Source organism: Phlebotomus argentipes, unplaced genomic scaffold (assembly GCF_947086385.1).
Source record: "Phlebotomus argentipes unplaced genomic scaffold, Phlebotomus argentipes genome assembly contig_15, whole genome shotgun sequence".
NCBI classification, from domain to species: domain Eukaryota; kingdom Metazoa; phylum Arthropoda; class Insecta; order Diptera; family Psychodidae; genus Phlebotomus; species Phlebotomus argentipes.
Genome location: NW_026776181.1, coordinates 14720047 through 14740658, shown reverse-complemented (window position 1 = coordinate 14740658; position 20612 = coordinate 14720047). Strand labels below are relative to the sequence as shown.

Genomic DNA, 20612 nt, shown 5'->3' with positions numbered 1-20612 from the left:
ATTCCCAGGAAAACCAGAAGCATTTTACACAATGCTCTCGAAGCTCTCGCTTCAGATGAATTAATCCCTGAACAACCTTGCGTTCACTGATGTATGCATGGAAATTTCTGGTAATTTGAATGTAATTCATGGCAAATAATGATCACTTGTTAGGTGTTTATATGTGCATACTTCATTTAAATGAGTATCTAGCGTAATAGGATTTTGCGCTAAACCCGGGCAAAGAGGGAATTGAAAGCATTGTTTACCAACTCTCGATGCGCGGTTTTTTGTCCATTTGATGCACGGAATGACGCGTGGGCGGAAAAAGGTTGATTTTGGGAGGAATTTCTGGCGCGCTCACATTGGAATTTTATTCGCAATGGAGAATTGGAATGTCTCTGCTGTTTTATTCCTTCGCACATCATACGCAGACGATTAACTTTATGTCGACAGATAACATACATTATTTATGGTGATCCATTGAAAATTTATAAACGACAGTATTTTGCCCTGGTTCTTGAGGAAGCCCTGGAAATGTCCGTGACTTTATTATTAATGGTGCTTAACTCACTATAGCCACTGGATGGAGTCTTAATCCTACGGCCATATAGCGTTTCACGTCTCGCAAGTCCGTATGGGGAATACGAGAAGGTCATGTCAGAGAGTCCATTAATTTTTCTATGTGTCATATTGCGTAGACATTTATTACCGAGTCGGCAACTTTAGTTGTTGGTTCTGCAAATTTTACTAACTATTAAATGTATGGCGACGTGCCATTTAGGGCCATGAGGAAATGTTCATTTCAGACACCCACGCGAAAAACTGAGGGTGTTTTGATGGGAAATCTCGCGAAGATGGCGAGAGCTTTTGAATTTGTTATTTTGCACACGTGTCACACGAAAATCCACCCAAAGGGGTTGAATATATCGCATTGGGGGTGAGTGAAAGTGGCAGAAAAGTCGTATAGATGTTCCTGCACGATGATAAATTTTCATTTTAGCACTAATGATATCCCGTGACACTATCTTGAGAATATTCGAGGAATGATAACCGTTGGAGGAAAAAGCAATTATATGAGACACAAGAAATACTTTTGTGCAACTTCATTATGTTGAACAAAATATATATAGAGAGAGTGAGGGAAATTTTCGCTTTTCCTCCTTATAAATTCAAACCAGGACTCTCTGTACAATCATCTTCTCGCCATGGTTGCAGTCAAAAGTCCGAATGATGGACTGAAAACTTTTCCACTGACTCGCAGTTTTAACTTTTGTGCTGCAAAAGTGTGATGGAAGATATTTCTAGCGCGAGGCACGTAGTTATCGTGCAACTTTAATCTTCAACAGCCACCTCAAGACTCCAAATGCAGGCGAGCAAAGTCCCGAGGATATCGCTTATTTGACTTTTTCACTCTCACTCTCAGTCAATAGCTCGTGCTTTATCTCTTAATTAATAGAGAACACATAATTAAATGCTTAATACCGTCAAAATTAGTTGTACAATTTCACATGTGAGAGTGACGTGAAGTCACAATTATTTACCACCCCAGGACAGCTCACCCCATCTACAAGGGGAGTAAAAAGTAACACCTGAGATATGTTCACCGGCTTCTCGGCCGAAGACAGCTTAATAGCGTGACTTTATTAATGGCCAGGTGACAATTTATGCGCTATTCGCACTACAACAATTTATTATTTCACAGAAACACACTCTGACGCTGGTGTGGCAAAAATTCAACTCATCCACACCATGAAAACAGTCAATTTTTCCAGCAACATGTACATAAATTTTAGTTGCAAGAAATGGCACTATTGTTGTTCTGCTTCAGTCTCTGCGTTGTGGAACACAAATGGGAAACCGGAGGAATGAAAAAGAGTTTTAAAAGCATAAAATTTATCCGCCAGAGATTGAAGCGAGCATAACAGGAATTTTTATATCGCATTCCCAACAAAACTTTCACCTACAAGATCGCAGAAATAAAGTTTCGAATTTACCAAGGGGGAGATAATACAGTCAGAAGTGGTGTACAACTCAGTAGGAGTACTTAAGAAGTGGAAACAGTTCAGAAACTCACAATCTTCCTTTCCTACGTGCTTCTTATACTGACTAATCATCCAGATTCTTGGGATTTCCTTCGAATTGTACGAAGAAACAATACTTTTCTAGGTTATGTAACGAATTATTCGAATTACAGACAGATTAAGTGAATATTTCGCATTCTAGCACAATTCTCATGCGAAACTCTCACCGTTTGGTGTCAAGAAACACTGCAAATTGTGTTACAGTTGAACATAACCTCAAAAATAATATTTTGGGTTTAAAAATTGTTTGTTTAAGCCATTTTCTGCACGTTTTGAGTTAATTGGCAACTCATAGGAGACGATTTTGCCATCTAAACAGCTTCCAATCGAAATCTTTTAAGATCTCTCAGTGATATTTTTGAGGTTATGGTCGGAAATGCGCTGAAAAAAGTAGTTTTAAGTGGATTTTTTCAGAAATATCGCATGAAACCTTAAGATATTTGCGGAAACAGTCTAAAAATTTGAAGTGCTGGAAGTGGTGAACACGTTGAGAGCAATTATCTCCCCCTTGGGATTTACTCACTATCAAGGAATTAAAACAAGGGATGCAAAATTTCTGAATAAACAGAATTGAACAAGAGAATTCTGTTGCAACTCTCACTCTGCCAGGATTAAATATATGTTATCCTGTTTCATCAATTTCAATAAACTTCAGCAACCTTTCGAGACAGAAAATTGATATGACACCCTATAAAAGCATGCGGTGCAGCAAATCTGGAAGCGCAAACCGAACTATATATAGATGGTTTGAAATACAAACTTTCTAATATTTGCATAGTGAGATTGATGAATATTCCTAAATGCAATTCTGTCCACAAAAGTGCTTTGGCAAGAGCCATTTCACTCCCCTGCCATTTGACATATAGTCAAATATCAAATGCAATTTGACCGGTGGCTGTGTGAAAGCTCTTTGGCAGAAAATTTTCATTGAACGCGCTCGCAAAGTTGTATTACTTGTAAATTGAAACATATTCATGCGGAGCCGATAGACTTTGTTGGCGACACATCGCGTGGTGGTATTTCGAATGCAATCCGTCGAATGGCGCATAAAATGCATATTTGATGGATTGCTTAATGCGCGGGGCGAGTTTAGCCATTCTCAGAAGATGGTGTGTATTTATATGAGCTGACGGAGGAGCGACTTGAATAATGCATTGCACGTTCGCACGCTGAATAACAATTGTCCATCGTCGTAATGCTCTTATCCGTAGGTGGGCGATTGGGGGCGGCAGCAGTGCCAGTCGACGCTGGTCTATGTCCTGCCAGCGCCGCAGCTGAGGATCGATCCGCCCAGCGTGACTCTGTACAGAGGCGAGTCGCTCAGACTGCGGTGTCTGTCGCCCAACAATGATCACAGATACGGCCCGCTGGGCTACAGCTGGTCCAAGAACAGCCAGCTCTTCCAGTCCGACCCCGCGACGGAGTTCTGGGAGGATCTCTATCCGGACGGCAGCATCCTCAACATCCGCAACATCCAGAAGTCCGCCGAGTACTCGTGCGTGGTGTCCAACATGGTGGCGCCGGTGTCCAAGAGCGTGTACATCACGGTGATAGACAAGGGCATGGTGGAGCTCTGTCCGGCCAACAAGAAGTTCGGCGTGCAGTGGCCCGCCAGCGCCCCTGGGCCGGCCGTCCTGGCCGACTGTCCCGACCACGCCGCCGGCCAGTCGAAGAGGATTTGCGAGCAGACGGACTTCGCCAAGCCCCGATGGCTGCAGCCGGACTTCTCGCAGTGTGTGCCAGAGCATTTGGGGGCGATTTACAATGACTTCCTCGAAGTGACGTTCGGCTATCAGAGGTCGAATACGTCGGTCATTCTGCAGAACACCCTCGAGTATGCCATCAACAGGAAAATCCACTTTCTGCCCGGCGAGGCGGCTTTTCTGCTGAAAATGCTACAAGAGGTAAGTCCCACTCATGTCCACCTGGAATTGCTGTTGACAATTCGAGAGACAGAGTGTGTTTTCGAGAGATATTTACAGTTGACAAAATTGCAAAAAGAATTTGAGGTCGTCCTCATAAAATTCACTCTTTATGTTCAGCACTAAAGTCTCAAAATAGACTCGAAGACTGGTATTCAGGCTCAGAGTTTATGTGGCATTTTGCAAAGTGTTTTGTCCAGAGAAAGAGAGATAGAGAGAGAGAGTCCTTAATATGATTGCATTGATCCAGCAATCTCGCAATCTCTCGCATGTCAATGCAATGAAACTGCGCGAGAAAAGCGAAGGTCGTAAAATGCAAATTTGATTTATATTTCCCCACACAGATTCACGATTATTTGGACGAAGTTGGATCGCAATGCGAGCGTGACATTGCATCGGATACGACTCTTCAAATTCTCGACATCATACTGAAAAATGAATTTTCCATCAACAATCAGCAGGTCAGTTACTCTTCACTCCTTTTCCAATGTCACTGAAAATGACAATTATTCAGTGAGAGCGCAGCAATTTGCTGTCGAAGCAGCTCGAAAATATGTATATTGTGAACTTCGTTTTCCATTAAAAATTAACATTCAATTTGTCCCGATGCCCGATGTCTAAATATTTTATTCAATTACCATTCAGCTATGGATATAATGTGGATTTTCAGTCATGATTTAATTATTAATTTGCTCAATTTCATCAAATTATTCATCATATGCATGTGTGTAGATTGTGCAGTGACACTCTTCGGATAATTGACTTGTGGCACTTTCCAATCTATTTTGACCCTTTCTGTTCTCTTTTTTTTCCTACAACGTCAGCAAGTGAAACATGTCCAGAGGTTATTCCTCATGGCGGCATCGAATCGGGAAAGTGTGGCAACGTCAGGACCGAAATTGGCCGCATCAACGTCCAACCAATTGAGCTCATTTCGTTTGCACAACACGCCCGTTAAGGCCTTGCCATTCGAATTGCAAATATCTGGGTAGGTAAACCATGCATAGATCATGGCACAATTTCCCGATTTTCCCAGCCACATTTTTCACCCATGTGAGCAGAGTTGGATACGCATAAATCACCCATGATAAACACATTTCCCAGTGACGAGAGTAATTCCCGGCGCATTTTCCCAGAAATTCATGAGATTCGGGAAATGGTTCAAAGGAGAATTATAGCAAAGTCACTGAATGGAAAATGATAATTAAACTGCTATCGCGGACTATTCAACTCTGTGTTGATGAAATCCATAACATTTTTCCAAGAACTTAACAAAGGCCTCGTTGCAAGATTACTTTCATAGCATTTAAAATAAGCTGTTAAAAATAGGAATCCGTAAAAAAAGGCGTTGCAAGATTACGATTTATAACTTTTACGAGATCTGAAAGTGAAGTCAATTCATATATTTCATCGCTTAAAGACAAGATAAGCCGGAAAATTAACGTGAAAATCAAGGAAATAGACAATAATTGAATTTCTAGGTTGATCAGGAAAGATTTATTGCAGTTTTCTGGCCATTTGTGCACATTTCAATGCACCAAATTGAGGTTATGTCCTTCAAGACATCCTTTCCATGGAAACTTATGGGCAGAAACTGGGCAGAAGTTTAAATATTCTACCCTAAAAACACCCTCAAAGAGAAAATCTCGCACTTTTCCGCTTCTAAAAACTATCCGCAATAAAGTGACTTTCTGACACCTGAAATTCATATTAAATAAAGTTATGAAAACGTAAAGTTGCAACGACGCCTTAATTTTCACTCTCACAATTTTTTGGCACTGACTCAACATTTCCATCTCTTCTCTGGCATAAATGCCACCTGATAACAGGGATCAGCTGTTCTCGGATCAATTGTACTTGGAAATCAACAAGGGCACGACGTCCCTTCTCGATTTCATCGGCAACTCATCCCTCTCCGTCACTGTAATCTCATACAGGAACCTCACGAGCTTTCTGCCACACATGTACATCACTCGGAATAGGTAATGTACATCGCACTTAACCCCTTGAATTCCGCCACAGCTTCCAGCTGGCCTTCGGCTCGACGCGCGTTGGCATGCTGGAAACCATTTCAGGCTTTATTTATTCGTTTATTACAAACAAATATTTGCACCATGAGTGGTTTTGTATTTGGCTGAAGAGTGAAAAGAATGAGCAGCGCGCAGAGGGAAAAAAAATTCACTTGCCATATCACTTTGTTGCCATTGCGATGGTGAATGAGAAAAAGCGCTCAGGGAGGGAGAGGGTGTGGGAAAAAAGGGTGGCGAGCTTTATTTAACAGAAAAACCACACATCCGCGGTTCTGCGCCGAGGAGAATGGGTGAAATGTACATTGCGGCTGTTCCTAGGCGAGCAAGAGAACCTCACAGTGCACCTCATTCGGCTTTTCCAGCCACTCCGCGATGCTCTGGTAGTATTTTCTTTGAAAAATTGTATACTAAGGCGAGATAATAGACGCGCGCGCGGAGGAAATGAATTTTCTAGGAGAAAAATTGCAATTTTATATGGCAGAGAAGATGCAAAAGACGGACAGTGATGGGAAATTTAATGAAATTTGACACTTATTGCTTTCATAAATGGATTGAATTGTTACAAATTTCAGACAGAAGCCCAAGAGAAAGAGGTCAGTTGAATATTAATTCTCTCCAATTTCACAGGACTTTTATGCAGATTTTAGAGATCCTAAAACAGCTCATCGTGTGCCAAAATTGTGTTTTTAACCAAATTGGAAGCGATATTCGTGGAATGCTGGGCAATAAAATTGATTTCCCCCAAAATTCATTCAGACACACCCGAAAACATATAATTGAAAATCTCGATGATCCTGAAAAATGCTCTCTCTTTCCCCCAAAAAAAAAGGAAAAAGTGAGACAATTTAGGGGGGAAAGAAAAGCACAACAGACTTTTATTAGTTTCTTTATAGTTCTCTCTTCTCTGGCAGCAATTTTACAGATGTTGATTTCCTCCCATCTCGTTTCACGACATTTGACTTTAAACTATCTTTCTCCAGAACCTCTGGAGGCAAAATGTGTGTGGAGAAGTTATGCAATATGAGAAAATTTCACTTGCTACACAATATATTCAAATTTCCATGCTATGGAGATGACAAAAGGTTGAATTTCAAGGTTTTGCACGCGGAGTTTGAGGCAAAATCTTGCTTGGCTTCACACAATTATCTTCTATTTTATGAGAGAATCGCGGGGTAAAAATCCCAACCGAAGTAAAATGGTGTTTTTCTTAAAGCAGCCCAAAAACTTTAAGTGCGGCGCGCAAACCTTCTTCACACCAGAATCTCATTTTTTTGGCACAAGATTACCATTTAGAGAATTCTTCGATGTTTCATATTCCGCGACTTATAAATATTTAAAGCAGATGCGTGCGAGTCGATGCTACCATCGCAATGAAGATGGGATAGAGTGGTTGCGAAATGATGGCAGCTGAGGAGATTTTGCACAAGATTAGATTTTTCCCATTTTTACTTCAACCCGCATATCGCCACGAAACGGAAAAACGCAAGGAAAAAAGCGAGGAGAGATATTGGAAAATTTGATTGCTCAACAACTGGATTTATTTAGGAGGTTATTCGACGGCAGTATTCGCCATAGATACTCAATTAATCCCGTGAATGACAGATTCGATAAAATTTTGACTTTGTGCAATTACGCTTTTTTTCCTATTGACTATTGGATTTCGGCTTTCTGGCGGATATTGTTGACATTTGTGTGGTTCATCGGAGCATAAAAAAAAGGACAGACACAAACAAGCCATGCAATTTAAATACATACAATAAATCTCTCTTCATATTTATAGCAAAAAAAATACGGATAATCTCGTATAGTTTGTAATGGTGAAAATATTTGTGAATATGTTTTTAATTTATGTTTCAACAAGATTTTGCCAAGGGGAAAATCACTCGTGATTACAGACCATAAAATTTTTATTTTTCGTCATTTTTACACAAATTTCCTTGTAAATTTCAGTCATTTCTTGATTACTCAAAGACATTTCTACTTTTATTTATCATTTTGAATCCAGCTTGTGACAAATTTTGGGAATTTTTTGCTCCTTTTGATCGTTATCAAATATTTAAAGAAAATTTTACTGTCTTAAAGTTACAACACTTCGTAAAACTGTGTTGCAAGATTGCGATTCGTAACTTTTATGAAAGTGAGAAATTTATTATTTGCAAGATCTGAAACGTTTGAATCAGTTTCAACACAAGAAAACCCATCGAAATTGACAGTAATTGTGTTTTCAGGTAAATTATCACAATTTGATTGGATTTATCTGACGATTTGTGCACATTTCAGCTATGAAAAGCTTAAAGTTGCAACCAAGTTTCATAATTGATACAAATTGAAATACAAAATCTGTAAAGTTGCAACGACCAGATAATTTGATTATCTTAATGTTTGCAGTTGAACGTGGCAAATAAGCATAAAGATTCCTCGAAAACCAGCGAGTGACTTTCCCCTTGGATGTTGCAATTAAATGTGTTTAATGTGTGAAAAACACACTCCTGCGGAATATCCTTCTGCCTTTGCAGCCTTGTCTAATAGTTCTCATGATGAGCGATATAATGTGATATCTTTTCAGCCAAGGCATCGACATTGATTACATTCCAGCATCTCGCATCATTTCTTCATGACTATTTCTGACCAATCGATCATCATCAGTGGAGGAGTCCAGCGGCCAGCAGACCATTCCCATGGGCTTCGACTCGGCGCGCGTGGAGATGATTCTGCAGCACAGTCATGCCCCAACACCTGAGTGGGTGCCCGTCTGCGGGTAATTGAGTCCTTGCATTACACACACCCAACAGTCAAATCTCACCGATTTTTCCGCCACTTCCTCCCCCGCACTCCGTCTGGCCACTTAGAATTTCCAATCACGTCCCTCCATCCTGCCTAGGCAGTGTAATTTATTCATTGAAATGCACCAATGACAATGAAGAATCTCATGATTAATAACACTTCCACACCATTTTTCTCTCTCTCACACACACATTCAGGTACGATTCGTCGACAAACAACCAGGAAGCGTGGAACACTGACCTGTGCCTCACGGAAAACCTCCTGGAAAACATCACGCGGTGCATTTGTCCCATTTCCGGGACATATGTCGTCCTGCTCGCCCGACAGAATTACAATGTAAGTTGTGTTGTCTAACATCAACTCTTCTGTCTCTTCTCATGTATTATTTATTAACACGTATTCACGTTTCTCCTGAGAGACCCCCATTCTTGGCACTCCCACTGTCTTCTGGAGGGACATTGTCATATTTCTCCCTCCCTCTGCCCTCCCCGAAAATTATATCCTTTATGTATATAAAGGAGAGCTGAAGGGCGAAAAAAAGTCATAAAATATTGATGCATGAGAACGGTGGAAGTCAGACCCACGGCGGAAAGTTAAGGTCGAAGATCCCCCGAAATTTCGTGAATGCATGATTTCTGCCTCTGGGAAAAAGGGACACTCAAGTGCCATTCAAAGTTATTTCAACTGCAAAATAGGATTATACTTTTGTTTTATGAATTGCCGTAATTCATTGCGAGGATATCAATTCACATGAAATTGGGCAACTTGAGTGTATTCCAGAGTATGTCCAAACAATGGAATATTGAAATAGTAACGAGAAGACATTCGATGAAAAGAGAGCGCATAAAACACATATGAAACATCTTTTATGTATCCATTTCTGTGCAGGATGTGAAGAGTGTACATTTTAGATATAATGTCAAGTACGACAATTGCCACAATGCATTGCAAATCGTGCTGTGGATGTAATTAATTCAGTTCTTGGAACTCTCAGGTTATTCCACTTGTCATTAATAGTCTGTGAGCTCAATTTCTTGTCGGAAATACGATCGAAGGCAGTGTTTCGGGGTGGCTGATCTCTTGTCGTGGCCTTAGGGGGGGTGAAATAGAGAGCTTAGCCTTAAGAATATATGTAGCAGTTGCTGGGGAAATTTGAGATTGCCGTTGTGCCCAATTTCTCGGAAAGCCCAGCTCAGAAATTGCGACAATAAGCAATTTAGATTTCTTCTGCATCTTGATTAGGACAACTCAAGCAATGCCACAGATGAACAACCGGAGGAAACTTGGAGGGATAAATCAAACCAGGGAGGAGCCAAGGGGGAGACATTGCGATCAGAAGTGGTGTACAGATCAGTGGAAGTGTTTGACCAATTCCAATATGGTGCGTTGAAAAGTAACTTTTGACAAAAATAATTTGAATACTGGGATAAAAAAAATTATTTTTCACATCTTTCTAGGTTATGTTATGAATTTAAGACAAACTTTGCCACTAAAAACCCTTTTAAATCAATTATTCCTGCGCCTAAGCAGATATGATCTGCTATTTACTGGCCACAGACTAATGATATCTGATAAAGATTATAAGTTTTCAATGCTAAAATGTGTTAATAATGCTTAGATTGATCATAACCTCTAAAATATTGTTTTAAGGTACAAAATAGTTTATTTTAAGAGGTTTTTGATTGATTTTCTACTCGAAATTTGCCTTTAAAACGTTCCAAATAGGATTCTCTCAAAGATTCTTTTGGATATCTGAAGGTAATTTTTAGGTTATGTGCCAAAGTGCATCCAAGAGAGCGATTTAAGATTGAATCACATCAAAATATTCTGTTTTTCCCTAAGATTTCAAGATCATACAAGTAAAAAATTGGGTCTTTTTAAGAGAAAGACTTCCAAATTTGAGGTTATGAGTCTTTAGGCTGTTGAAAAAATCTATAAATTTTCGAAAAAGGTGAAGAAAACAAGGAAAACACATGTTTTAAGCAGTGCTGATGTTGTGAAAGTGTCTGTGATTCTTCAGAGAAATTGTGAAAGTGTCAGGAAGTGTGGTGTACACTGATTGGCCATGCTGTCTCCCCCTTGGGAAGAGCCTCGCTTTCGGCACTAATTCATCATGGGGTGATGCCAAGTGTGGGGAAAAAACACTTCGCTATGTTGATCAAAGTTAGAGGAGATGTGATACAAACTAATGACGAAATCCATCCACGTCACGACGAATCAAAGTTGTGTATCGCTGCAAAGTTATTCCATTAGATGTGGTGTGTGTGTTTTGTATAAAATTAAACTCGATTATTTGCCTTGGCGCTGGGAATTTACTTAAGTGATAGTTTTTCTTTCGCCACAATGTGCACATCAATTATTCAATGTGGGAGAGAGAGAGCGGAGTTGTGCGCTTATCTGGGAATGGCAGTATTTAATTTGCCACGGAAATTCCACTGAGGTCTCTGCCAATGTCGATGGCGATGTGCTTCAGCACACGAGGGAGCTTTTTTGCCCATCACCTCACATGACCAACACTGTCATCGACTGTGATTTCCCTCCCTTTGGCCACTCACTATTTCCCTCAACACTTTTCTTCCCGGCGAAAATCAAAAGGGGAAACTTTTCGATGGTCTCTCGAAGCTTTTCTTATCGCTTCGCTCTGTTTGCGCTGGGCCAAAGAGAGAGTGAGAAGGAAGGGTGGAAAAAGTTTTTCCGGCGTGTGAATAGTACAAATTGTATAAATATCTTCAGAATGTGATTTCATTTTCCCTCACAGACTTCCGCTGTTCAAACAACAACTCGACCAATGTTTGTCATCCTCTGCTGTGGCTGTTGTTTCATTCAATCATGTACGGCGTTCGCAGTGCTGCTTCCGGTGCTGTACCATCGTAAATGTAGCGTAACTTTTTTGAAGATGCAGTTTTGTACAACCACATCGACTGTGATGGCCATTTTTACTCTGGGACTCGTGAAGCTTCTGCCAAAAGTAAGTCAAGTTGCAAGCTGATTAATAATGAGCACATTTGGCCATCATCTCGCTAAATGCACACCATTGGCGATTCCCGCACAGAGAAATGCGAGAAAAATGAAGTCAAGGGGTAAATATGTGGTGCAATCGCGATTCACAGCAATTTCAAGCGTAATTCACAATCCCTAGTAGAAAATCTGAAGATATATTTGAGAATATTTGAGGTTAATTTTGAGAAAATGCAATTTTTGTAGAAAAAATTGCTCAAATCTTTCCACATTATTAAGGATCTTATTAAATCTAACGACCGTTTACTGAAAATCTATCCTCTTGTTACAATCTAACCTCTTTTCTTTTAAATAATTACTTGAGTTCCTTTAGATAATTTTAGAACTTGTCAATAGTAGAATATTCACAAAATTCCCAGAAAAACCACCCTGAATTCCGGTGATATTCCATTTAATACCCGAAATTATGCTGAATAACCGGAAACGATCCGAATACCGCTAAAACGCAATCTTTGAGCGTAATTACGCAATCTTCGCAATTCAGGTTCATTCAGAGTGACACATTTTTACCCCTTGAATGAACTCAATTTGATTGCGAGCAATTTGAAGTGAATAATTCTCCAAGTTTGCGCAACACCCACGAAATCATTAGTTATGTGGCAAAACAGGATCAATTTGTATAACGTGCAGAGCAATTGAAAACGAGCGAGCCATTAAGGCGAGCCAAATACATCTTGTCTCAGCACTTATGGTCGTGCTTTTTAACACCAAAGCGAGCTAAATGTGTGCAAGAAGCGGAGCTTTAAGCTTGTCTGTCACTTGCAGGACTGGTCCGGCGTGATTAGCTCAACACTGGCTGGGCTCCTGCTGATGGGATCCACAACTCTTATCGCCATAATTCTCATCGTCCAATACGAGGTGGGACAGCAGCTGCGACGCGCTCAATCAGTGAACATCTCCTCTGGTCTGCGCGGTGCCATCGGCCTGAGCTGGCTTCTGCCTATTTTGTATGCAATGTGTGTCCCGCTGGTACACAGCATCGTGAAAATGTGGCCCAACAATTGGTGGCAAGAAGTCGGAAGTTTCGGATTTATGCTTTTTGTTGGAACGGAAATCCTATTTGTGATACTGTTTGCCCTTTTATTCTTCACGTTGATAAGGAAGCTCGTGTATTTAAGTCGAAAGAGCGACAAACATAATTCATCGATTATGCGGAGGTAAGAGAGAGAAAACCCCTTAATAAGTCTCCTCATGCAGCGACCCATAGTTAATGCTATATATCACTTGGAGTTATGAATTGTGGGGTCAGCAAAGTTTCCGTCGCGCCTTGTACAAAAGGCGAAATGTTAAATACATCTTCTCTCCTTTGGAATCACCCACAGAATTGGACTGCTCGTGAGATCGGCCTTCCTCTACATTGTGAAACTACTCACAATTGTCTCATTCCTTATCTACATTAATTATAACGAATTTATCAACAGTTGCATCTTCGGACTGAGCTGTTTTATATTGGTGAGTGAAGTATTTTTAAGCTCCGAATGTTCCAAATACTCTGCAAGAGCTCCTCAGCCCTTCATATTTCCTTCAAGGACTGAGGATTTGCAATGCAAAAGCTCCCTATATTGAGGCTCTTACCTTGCGATGTATTGATTATTCAGTGGGGCCAATAAGGCTATAGATTTGTGTGCATTTGCAGGGTTCATCAATTTTGCTGTGCTTTGTTGTAAAAGCCGAGGAGAAGCTTAAATTTGAGCCAGTGCAGAAGCTGAAAAACGGCAGCCTGGATGAGAATTACTACACAGGATCCATAAATAGTCCACTGAGCTGTAAGTTTGTGACCCAGTTTGACTGTGAAATTTATACGAATGAGTGATGAATGGGATTCTGATGTGGCGCGAGTGTTTCTCTCTCTCTCTCGCGGGCAGATTTCACAAATCAAGACGTGGAGCAGGACAATGAGGGGGTGCCACCGTCGGGCAAGGTTCCCATGGCGATCCTGTCGCAGTCACAGCAGCGCTGTCCCCTGGATCGCCTCGCCACGATGAGTGGTCAGAGTGCAGAGACTTTCATGAGTGCTGGCAGTTTTTCGCCACTGCCCTCCATCGAGGGTGGCAAGGTGCTCGCCTTCGACGCGTCGCCGAAGCTGAGGGAGCAGAGCGACGGCAAGTTCCCCGTGGTGGAGCTGCAAAGCCACTCGTCCCAGGCGTGCGGCAACTACCAAGTCTCCCCGGGAAAGTGCTTCATCCCGGAGCCAACGGAGTTCGTGGGTGTGGGCGGCCTGGACATCCTGCAGGGCGTTGCACCAGGTGAGTCAATCCTCCCCTCCTGTGCAACACATTGTGACACGTGTTGCACTGCGGCAAACGTGAAAATTACATCCAATTTGACTCTCGCACGCTGAAACACTGCGAATTACGGACCAACACAAGGGAGAGATAATATGTCTCAAATCTGTACACCACTTCCAGGCACTTCTAAACGTATTTCAAAGCATTTCTTACACTTCTTCAACTATTTCCCACACGAATTTCTGACTTATCACAAATCTAACTCAGGTTTTTCCGTCTCAAGAATTTTAAGCTCTTCAAATGCTTAGATTTTGGGTTGTAAAAATTAATTCTATTGTTCTTTCATTCGTTCATGCCAAATTTTCTGTCTTGATTTTCTAGTTTTATGTTTTGGAAAACTGTTAAAAATATTTTGATCAAATTGTGAGGTTATGAATGCAACTTAAAAATCTTTCTTCACCTAATTTGACCTTTTTACACCGGAACACAATATTTCTACAAGAGAATGACAATAAATTTACCACTTTTAAGCAAAAACAGACAATTTTCTAGACTGAAATGTCATTTTTGAGGTTATAATTGACTTTTAAGCTTTTTCTTTCCTGATATGAAGTTATTTTAAACAGGAAAAGCTCAATTTTGCCAAGAAAAAGTAAAATAATCCTAGAATTAACAAAATTTTCATGATTTAGAGGATTTATCACCCGAAACTGTCTTAAATCAATCACATAACCTAGAAAAAGCAATAATAATGATTTTTTAAACAGAATTGTGTAGAAAATGCCTCATTTTGTTGAAATGGAAGGTTTTGCAGTGTAAATATTCGATATATTTTACCACTTCCAATTCCTAAACACTTCCGTAAAGTTGTACACCACTTCCAGACATAATATCTGCCCCTTGGACCAACACATTCACCATCTGCAGTGCTCGCGACTGCAGACAATGAATTCTGTGCAGGGATGACAAAAAAAACAATCATTTTTCCCGACATATGAATTTTTGCCAATTGCCTCGCTCATTATTTTATGCACTGGGCGATGGTGTAACAAATTGCTTCATTGTTTTGCCTTAAATTGAAAAAGGCTAAAAGCACTCCTTGTCCTCCTTACCTACTTCCTGATTTATAACACTTTATTATACGCTTTCCCACTTCAACACACTCTCTCTCTAATGTTGCTCGTGAGTGTATGAAAAACCATATATTTCATAAATTTATGTTGCTCTCCTGGAGGACTTTTGGGAAGCTTTGCGAGAGAGCCAACAATACAGCTCTTGTGTGGTTGGACTTAGCAAAAGAGGCGCCCCATTTCGGCTCAGATATCATGTATTGTTGCGAACATTTCAATTTTCGGTGTTGTAAATACTTTTACGAGTTGATTTGTACTCTATAGAAGTAATTGAATGCTATTTTCTCAAGTAAATCAACATACAGTCGATAAATTACACCAAAAAAAAAGCCCAGTGTTATCAATTTAGAATTCACGACTGAGTCATAAATAGGAAGCCGTGAAATATTGACACAAAAGCATTGATAATATATTTTGTCGACTCTCTCTCTCTCTCAGCAAAGACGCTCCCATAAATTGCTCTTGGCACCTCTCGCAGAGTTTACAAGACACGTGTGGCAGAATTTGATTTAAGATTCCTCCCCATGGCCCACAATTATGACGAAATGCTTCCACAACCATAAATCGCCCTGTGTTGCCAAGCTGTGTGTGTGCACAAGTGTAGCGATTTTGCGTGAAATTCATGCAATATTGCACGCAGTTAATGCCCGCGGCGGAGCCCATTAAAAAGCCCATTTGCTGCACTAATCTCTCCCAACAGACACAATTGTGGGCATCAGGGCGCGGATACCGGCAGACAGTGTTGGCCATCAGCACCATCACTCACATCACTTCCACCACCGCGCCGCGCCAGACGCCGTGATTATTCCCTCGTCACCGCAGCCGCCGCTGCCCATCATCACGGTCACCTCGCACGAGGAGGACGCCGCGATGGAGGGCATGCTGGACAGGATATCGCACGACCTCGACTACCTGCTCAATCGCACGGCCACGCCGCCCGAGAGCGTGCCCGTGAGGCGGAAGGGCGAGCAGACGGTCCACTTTGCGCCCACGACCTCCGCAGTCGCCACCATCCCAGTCGCCCACGCCCCCGGCGCCCAGGGCACCCCCGCCGCTTCCTACCCCATCGGCCACAGCGTGCAGGAAGTGATCATCGAGGCGGCCGAGGAGTGAGTGTGTGCTCAGTATTCAATTACCGCCCCGATACTTCCTTCCTCGCGCCCACGGGTGGCACCATATCAGGCGAGCGGACGGTGGAGATTGAGGACAATTGGCTCTGTCATAGGGGAGGCTGGGGCCTCCTAGCGAACTCAGACGAAGCACTGACACAATTCAGTTCCTCTATGGCGTTTTGGGGTTATTTTTCCTCCCCAAACAGGTATGGAAATATGTTGGGAAAAGCTGACCAAATTCAGTATTGTCGCCTAAACTCTTGCACCATTTCCGTGGCTAATTGCAATCAAATTGACAAAGCCTCAAAACAGATCAATAAGTCTAACAATAATCATAGTTTTTCTATTACGCGCTTAGAAATATTCTGTTTCATCTTTAATATCGTTTATTGGTGACAAAGAACTTTATCCACTGTTAAGTTTTCTCTCTTAGATAAATAATAGCAAAACAAAGTGGTGTTTATTTCCCCAAACTCTCCTATTAAGTTTCTCACTGGAGGAAATGTTGATTATTTGTCTCTAATGACATATTGGAAATGTTGGTGGCTTAACAGCAACAATCGTGCGATTAAATCTGTTACGCAAACCCAGAAAATCTCATATTATGTATTTATTTAACCACCAGTAATGCAGTTCGTTATTTATACACTTTAAATATTCCCATTTGACACACATTGTTGCTAAATAAACCGTATATAGTTGCTGTTATATTGACACTTGTTATATTTTAGTTGTTTGCATAAAATCTTGAAAAGTGTCAGGATAATCAACGCTCTTGAAAAACTGTCAATTCAGTGCAAATTACACGCAATATATATACTGAAAAATGTTTAAACTGGCGCGTTGATTTAAATTGGCTTTAAAATAACAGTTGAAAAACAGATTCAGCGAGTTATTTCGCAGCGCTTCTGTTTATTATAAATTGATTTATTTGTCATGATAACTTCGCTATGAAAATCTCATTTAACACGTGAAATTGACGAAGGACTGTGCTGAATAAATAATTTGGCAGAGAGTGAATTAAAAACTGTATTGAGAATATTAAAATCATTCGCATCCAAATCATTCACTGTAATTCACGCATTCATCATGATGGCCTATTTTTCATCACACATAAACAAATCTATAAAACATTTATGGAAGAAATATGACCTATAATGATGTAGATAAAAATCGGGGCAGAGCTATTCAAGAGTGAAATGCGTTTTAAGAGATTGTTGCAACTGAAGGAAGTATCAGAAGCGCAGTAAGAACAAGGTAATAGTAAATAGTTTCTATAATAAACAAATACTTACTCTTAGCGAAAATTTTTGTACATTTATCTCTTAACAGGAAAAATGATAAGCAAAACTGTCACTCTGTGTAAAAAAAAATGAAAGATCTGTCAGAAATCAAACTTCATAAATTAATTTTTTTATGTAAAACCAAAGTGTAAAACGAAAGGGAAAGAGAGAAAGAGTATAAATGCAAATCTATACAAAAAAAAATACTTAGAACAATAAATAAAATTTCATGTAAAATAAAATACAAGAGCGTGTTTCATTTCACTTCGCAAGCGGCACACTTCTACTGAGAGATTTTCCACCCATTTTTTCCAGAGCATTTTTTGAACATGAGACAGAAGAAAGAGAAAAATATACCGGCAACTTCTTTGGTCATTCTTCTGGGCAAGAAATTATTGTTCTATCTTTGGGAGTTTATTGAGTGGAAAAATGTACTTTTTTTTCCCTCCCTATTCTCAGCCCTAAAAAGTCACTGCAACTTTTCTTCGCTTTTCTCACTTGAGAAGACATTCAGTATATATATTTTTCATACTCATTAAATTCAATGTGAAAGATTTTTTCCCTTTCGTAATTCAATTATTTACCATGAATGGATGGAAAAACTCACAATTTGCTTCTTCCTCTCGAGAGATTCGCACAATTTTTCCCCTGTTTGCTTGTGCTTTATGGCAATTTGATGTCGCAGTGTTATTAGGAAAGTATTTCCACCACAATCGTTGTCAATTCAAAAGCTAAATATTAAATGGACAAAGGGACTTTTGCGATTTATGACAGGAAGACGAGGGAAACATTATAATCCCATTGGGATTGTCACAAAGAAAAGCGGAAAAATCGAGTGCGCTGAGATGGGAATGGAGAAATTGTTGTCAAAAGTAGAACAATAAAGACGGGGAGCTTTTTGTTCTTCATTTGGGAAAAGCATCTCCAGAGATGCTCTTCTCAATATTGTTGTGGGAAATGCTCTACAATTTCAATCATTTCTTACAAATACGGATTCATGGCAGAACATAAGTCATAAGAAGCAATATTTTCAGTGATATTTCAGCTATTTTTGCCCATAGTTATCGATTCAATCCTTGAACCAAAGAATAAGTTTTATTTTCACTACTTTTATTACATTTGATCCTTTCATTTATTGTTTTAACGTATATAATTCTTCTCGCAAAAGACTTCATGTTTTATGCAAATATCTTTTGCATTTTCCTTGCTCAACCTGCAGAATTTATTTAAATTTTATTGCATGGGATTGTAATTATAATAATGCGTCTGTTGAGATGTTCACAAATATCTCCAAAAAAACATTTCATGGTAATTTACATACGAAATCACGCTTCCTGATCTCTAAAATAACTTTTGAGTGTGCCGAAGTTTGCATAAGAGGAATTCGAAATGTGCCAGAAATGCAAGTCAATTCTTTTCTCCTCCTTGAAAAATTCCATCAAAAGTATAAGGAAGTTGAAACACATGACAAATGTATTTGAGATAAAGGTATTATATACAATAAATATGAAAGTTTCTCGACCAATAGGCAAAACTGAAGGTTATAAATAACTTCCACATTTATTGCTATATATGCAAAGTTCTCTTCTCGAAGCTCTCTTCAGCTTTTGCGCACTTATCGCGGCATGTGAATAAAATTGTATTGGCGGAAGCGACAATAATGACGCATTTACAAGATTCAATCTTCGTGTCAATCAAATTATCCATTCCCAAGCCCAGAGACAGAGCCAATGGGCTCCGGGAGTGTTCAGGAAAGTGATAAAAGTTGCGTTTTCGTCACATTCACGGGTCCAATAAATTGTCCAATTGCCTTAGACTGTGAGACGCCAGTCGGACTCATTTTATGACCATGCGCTAACAATGCTTCAAGATTTTTCAAGAAAAGTACACACAATAATTTTTATTGCTTGGCTGGAGCGATATCTACACATGTTACTTCCCGCTCAACTTCACCATTCAAACCCGCATGAAAAACAAAACCCACACCCAACCCATAAAGATGCGAAACTTTTTTACGGCAACGAGAATGTAATGTAAATTGCTACAGTGATGTGGAGCTTCTCCCCAAGAATAACATCGCCCATGAAACTTAATTTCTCCCAACTATGCTTTTTAATTGAAAATATAATTGCAATTCCTTCATATTTCCTCCACGTTTTGCCTGTTTAAATTAATTTAATTGCTATTATTCTCCTTGCTAATTTTGTCTCCAACGGAACTTTGCGTAAACTTTTCTTTTTTTTTTCTTCTTGCTCTCTTTACTTCCATTAAAAGTTCATGTATAATGGCACTTTTTTCTTCTTATAGAAACGCTAGTGAAGTTTGTGTGTAAGCGCGCAAAAGGAGTTAGTCTATTGTGAGTAGGTGGATTAATTAAAAGTGAATTTATTGAAGACGAAATGTACTCAACTCGGGTTATATACAGTAGCGAAAATTACATTAGGACACCTATCAAAATGGTTAGAATTTAATGGTCTTTCAAATGGCGAAGAGAAGACATTTACATTATTTTTGGACTTGTCAAATTGCATTTTATATGTTTTTTATACGATATCTTCATTTTTACGTACAACCGCGTTCCAAGTCACGTTCACAGGATTTCTATGGAGTGTGAAACAGGAGTCTAAGTTAATCGTCCAAGAATAATCATGTAGCCGTGAAAATTACAGCATTTTGCTCTTTAGAAAGGGTGATTTTTAGTCAAATTCTTATTATAGAGTCAAGAAAATCAGTAATTTACTATTGATGCATGGCAGGAAAATGGTTCTAATTTCGTTAGCTTTTTGTCTATATCATACAAGGGTTCATAATGTGGTAAATAATGCCCATGCCATGCCACAAAATCCAGCATTGTGGCGATTATTGCACACAAAGATATTCCGAATGACTAAAATTCATTGATCAATCAGAATTGTCCAGGAATTTCACTCAACAATGCATTGAAATTTACCATTGATTGGTCCTCAGTTCAGTGAATTTTATAGTTATTCTGAAAATTGGCCTAATTTTCATAGGTGTCTTAACGTAATTTTCGCTACTGTA

The 20612-nt window shown here is 39.8% G+C and overlaps 1 protein-coding gene across 1 annotated transcript in view; it reads left to right on the top strand.

The window, feature by feature from the left end:
• Positions 1 to 17729, top strand: part of LOC132262489 (uncharacterized) — a 40231-nt gene extending 22502 nt beyond the window's left edge. The window contains 12 exon segments of the mRNA XM_059761770.1: positions 3275 to 3967; positions 4330 to 4446; positions 4810 to 4973; positions 5815 to 5967; positions 8582 to 8773; positions 8997 to 9135; positions 11558 to 11767; positions 12583 to 12974; positions 13140 to 13269; positions 13454 to 13583; positions 13683 to 14156; positions 15876 to 17729. Of these exon segments, the coding sequence (XP_059617753.1) occupies positions 3275 to 3967; positions 4330 to 4446; positions 4810 to 4973; positions 5815 to 5967; positions 8582 to 8773; positions 8997 to 9135; positions 11558 to 11767; positions 12583 to 12974; positions 13140 to 13269; positions 13454 to 13583; positions 13683 to 14156; positions 15876 to 16288 (3207 nt within the window). The 3' untranslated portion in view covers positions 16289 to 17729.
• Positions 17730 to 20612: the final 2883 nt, after the last annotated feature.